This window comes from Haliaeetus leucocephalus, unplaced genomic scaffold (genome assembly GCF_000737465.1).
Source record: "Haliaeetus leucocephalus isolate CR32 unplaced genomic scaffold, Haliaeetus_leucocephalus-4.0 Scaffold337, whole genome shotgun sequence".
In the NCBI taxonomy this organism is placed as follows: Eukaryota; Metazoa; Chordata; class Aves; order Accipitriformes; family Accipitridae; genus Haliaeetus; species Haliaeetus leucocephalus.
Window position 1 is genome coordinate 37397 of NW_010972773.1, and position 2887 is coordinate 40283.

General features: G+C 59.4%; 1 protein-coding gene across 1 annotated transcript in view; it reads left to right on the forward strand.

Moving 5' to 3' along the window:
* Positions 1–2887, forward strand: part of HUWE1 (HECT, UBA and WWE domain containing 1, E3 ubiquitin protein ligase) — a 47620-nt gene that overhangs the window by 36739 nt on the left and 7994 nt on the right. The window contains exons 48-52 of the mRNA XM_010571512.1: positions 158–276; positions 370–526; positions 631–763; positions 1521–1723; positions 1857–1996. Of these exons, the coding sequence (XP_010569814.1) occupies positions 158–276; positions 370–526; positions 631–763; positions 1521–1723; positions 1857–1996 (752 nt within the window). The remainder of the gene's footprint in view (positions 1–157; positions 277–369; positions 527–630; positions 764–1520; positions 1724–1856; positions 1997–2887) is intronic.

Here is a 2887-nt window from a genome sequence, read left to right on the forward strand (position 1 = left end):
AGGGAGAGGGACACAGGTGGAGACAAGGACGAAGGACGGGGCTGGGGACAGGGACGAGGACAGAGCTGGCGTCGGGTGGTTGAGGGCAAATAAAGGGGGGCGGTGGCATTTCCCCGTCCCCCGCCACCATCCCCACACATCCCCCGTTGTCCCCAAGCCAAGAGCGCCAAGTCCCCGGGGCCGAAGGGACCCGAGGGGGGGGGCGGCAGTGGCAGTGCCGACCCCCGGATGGCGGCGACGGGCTTGACTGAGAGCCAGCTCCAACTCTCCGTTGAGGTAAGCTGGGTCAGGGATCCCCCAAATTATTTGGGCGGGGGGGGGTCGTTGCCATCCCCCAAGCGTCCCTAACCCTCCAGCAATGTCCTCTAGGTGCTGACGTCACACTCGTGCTCGGAAGAAGGGTTGGAGGACGCGGCCAACGTCCTCCTGCAGCTTTCGCGGGGGGACGCCGCCACCCGCGACACCGTCCTGCGCCTTTTGCTCAGCGGCGCCCGGCAGTTGGGGGCCACCCTCTGTCGACAGATTGGTGAGGGACCTGGGGGGGGTGAGGGGGGACAACACGGGTGCTCGCTGAGGTCATTGCCGGCTCCTGATGATGTCACGGGTCTTTTGGGTTTTTTTCCGGTGTAGGGACCTTGCTGGCGGAATTACGGGAATACAACTTGGAACAGCAACGACGGGCGCAGAGCGAGGCTCCTTCTCCCGAGGGGCTCCCTGAGGAGCAGCCCCCCAGCGCCAAGCTCAAGGGGAAGATGCAGAGTCGGTGAGCTCCTGTCTGCCGTTAACTCTGGTCCCTACTGACTGCCCTTGCACTTTTTGTTAACTCTGGTCCCTGCTGCTAACTCTGGTCCCTGCTGCTAACTCTGTTTGCTGCTGTTAACTCTCGCTCCTACTGATAACTCTTGCTTTTGCCGTTAACTTTTGCTGTTATTGATAACTCTTGCACTTGGCATTAACCCTTGCCCCTGCTGACACAACCCTTGCCCCTGCTGTTAACAACTCTTGCCCCTACCGTTACCTCTTGTTCCTCCTGATAACAACTCTCGCCCCTACCGTTACCTTTTGTTCCTGCTATTAACCCTCGTCCCTACTGATAACTCTCACCCCGCCATTAATTCTCACCGCTACTGACACAACTCTCACCCCCACTGTTAACCCTTGTCCCTGCTGATAACTCCTGCTCCTGCTGTTAACCCTTGCCCCTACTGGTAACAACCGTTGTTACTACCAATAACACATCTCCTTCCTGCCACTGTTAACCCTTGCCCCTACCAATAACACTTCTCGTTCCTGCTGTTAACCCGTGCCCCTACCAATAACACCTCTTGTTCCTGCTGTTAATCCTTGCTCCTACCAATAACACCTCTTGTTCCTGCTGTTAACCCTTGCCCCTACCAATAACACCTCTTGTTCCTGCTGTTAATCCTTGCTCCTACCAATAACACCTCTTGTTCCTGCCGTTAACCCTTGCCCCTACCGATAACGTTAACCCCGAGCCCTCCCCCCACCTTCCCCCGCAGGTTTGACACGGCGGAGAGCGTGGTGATCGTGGCCTCACAGAAGCGGGCGCTGGGCGGGCGGGAGCTGCAGCTCCCCTCCATGTCAGTCCTCACCTCCAAGACCTCGACGCAGCGCTTCTTCCTCCGCGTCCTGCAGGTCATCATCCAGCTCCGTGATGACACCCGCCGCGCGCACAAGAAAGCTAAACAGGCCGGCCGCCTGGGTAAGGGCCGGGAGGGGGTCCTGTTCAACACCCCCCCTCAAAAATTGTGTCCATGTGTCCCCCCCTAACGCCCTCTGTCCCCCCCTTTGTCCCCCCCTTTGTCCCCCCTGTGTCCCCCCGTCCCCTCCATCAGGTGCCGGGGGCCTCGGGGCGGCTGGCAGCATCCAGGCAGCCGTCCGGCAGCTGGAGGCCGAGGCCGACGCCATCATACAAATGGTACGTGAGGGCCAGAGGGCCCGGAGGCGGCAGCAGGCAGACACGGTTAGCACGGCCGCCCTTCCTCCCCACCCTCCTCTCTCCTCCTCTCTCCTCCTCTCTCCTCCTCTCTCCTCCTCTCATTCCCCCCCTCCATGGCCTTCTTCCCTCTGTGTCCTGCTCCTCCTCACCCTCCTCCTCCTCCTCCTCCTCCTCACCCTCCTCCTCCTCACTGTCCTCGTCCTTCTCCATCTTGTCCTCCCTCCTCCTCTGGTGCTGTTTCCTCTCTTCCTTCTCTCTTCTCATCTCATTCTCCCCATGGCCTTCCTCCCTCTGTATCCTGCTCCTCTTCATCCTCATCCTCTTCATTGTCATCCTTCTCTGCATCGTCTTTGTCCTCATCCTTGTCTTCCAACTCATCTTCGTCCTCATTCTCCTCCTGCACTATCTTTTCTCTTCCTCTTCTCTCCTCATCCCATTACCCCCATGGCTTTCCTCTGTCTTTGTCCTCCTCTCTCTTCATCCTCCTCCCTCTTCATCCTCTCTCCTCGTCCTGTTCCCCCTACAGCCTTCCTCCCTCTGCCTCCCGCTCCTCCTCATTGTTTTCATCCTCCTTTTCACCACCATCCTCCTCCTCTTCAGCTTTGTCCTTCTTCTCCTCTAACTCATCCTCTCTCCTCATCCTCCCCTTCCCCCTACAGCCTTCCTCCCTCCTCACCTTCCTTTTCTTCATCCTCATCCTCCATCCTCTCTCCCCCTCCATTCCCTTCCGGCGCCGCCTCCTCTCTTCCTCACCGCTCCTCATCCTCACCGCCTTTACCCCCTGCTCCTCCCTCCTTCCTCCTTCCTCCTCTTTATCCCATCCCGCACCTGCTGCTTTTCCTCTTCCTCCTCCTCCTCCTCCTCCCACTGCTCCCAGTCCTCCCCCCTCCCCCCCCAAAAGCTGCCGGAGCGCCGGGGTGCCCCCCC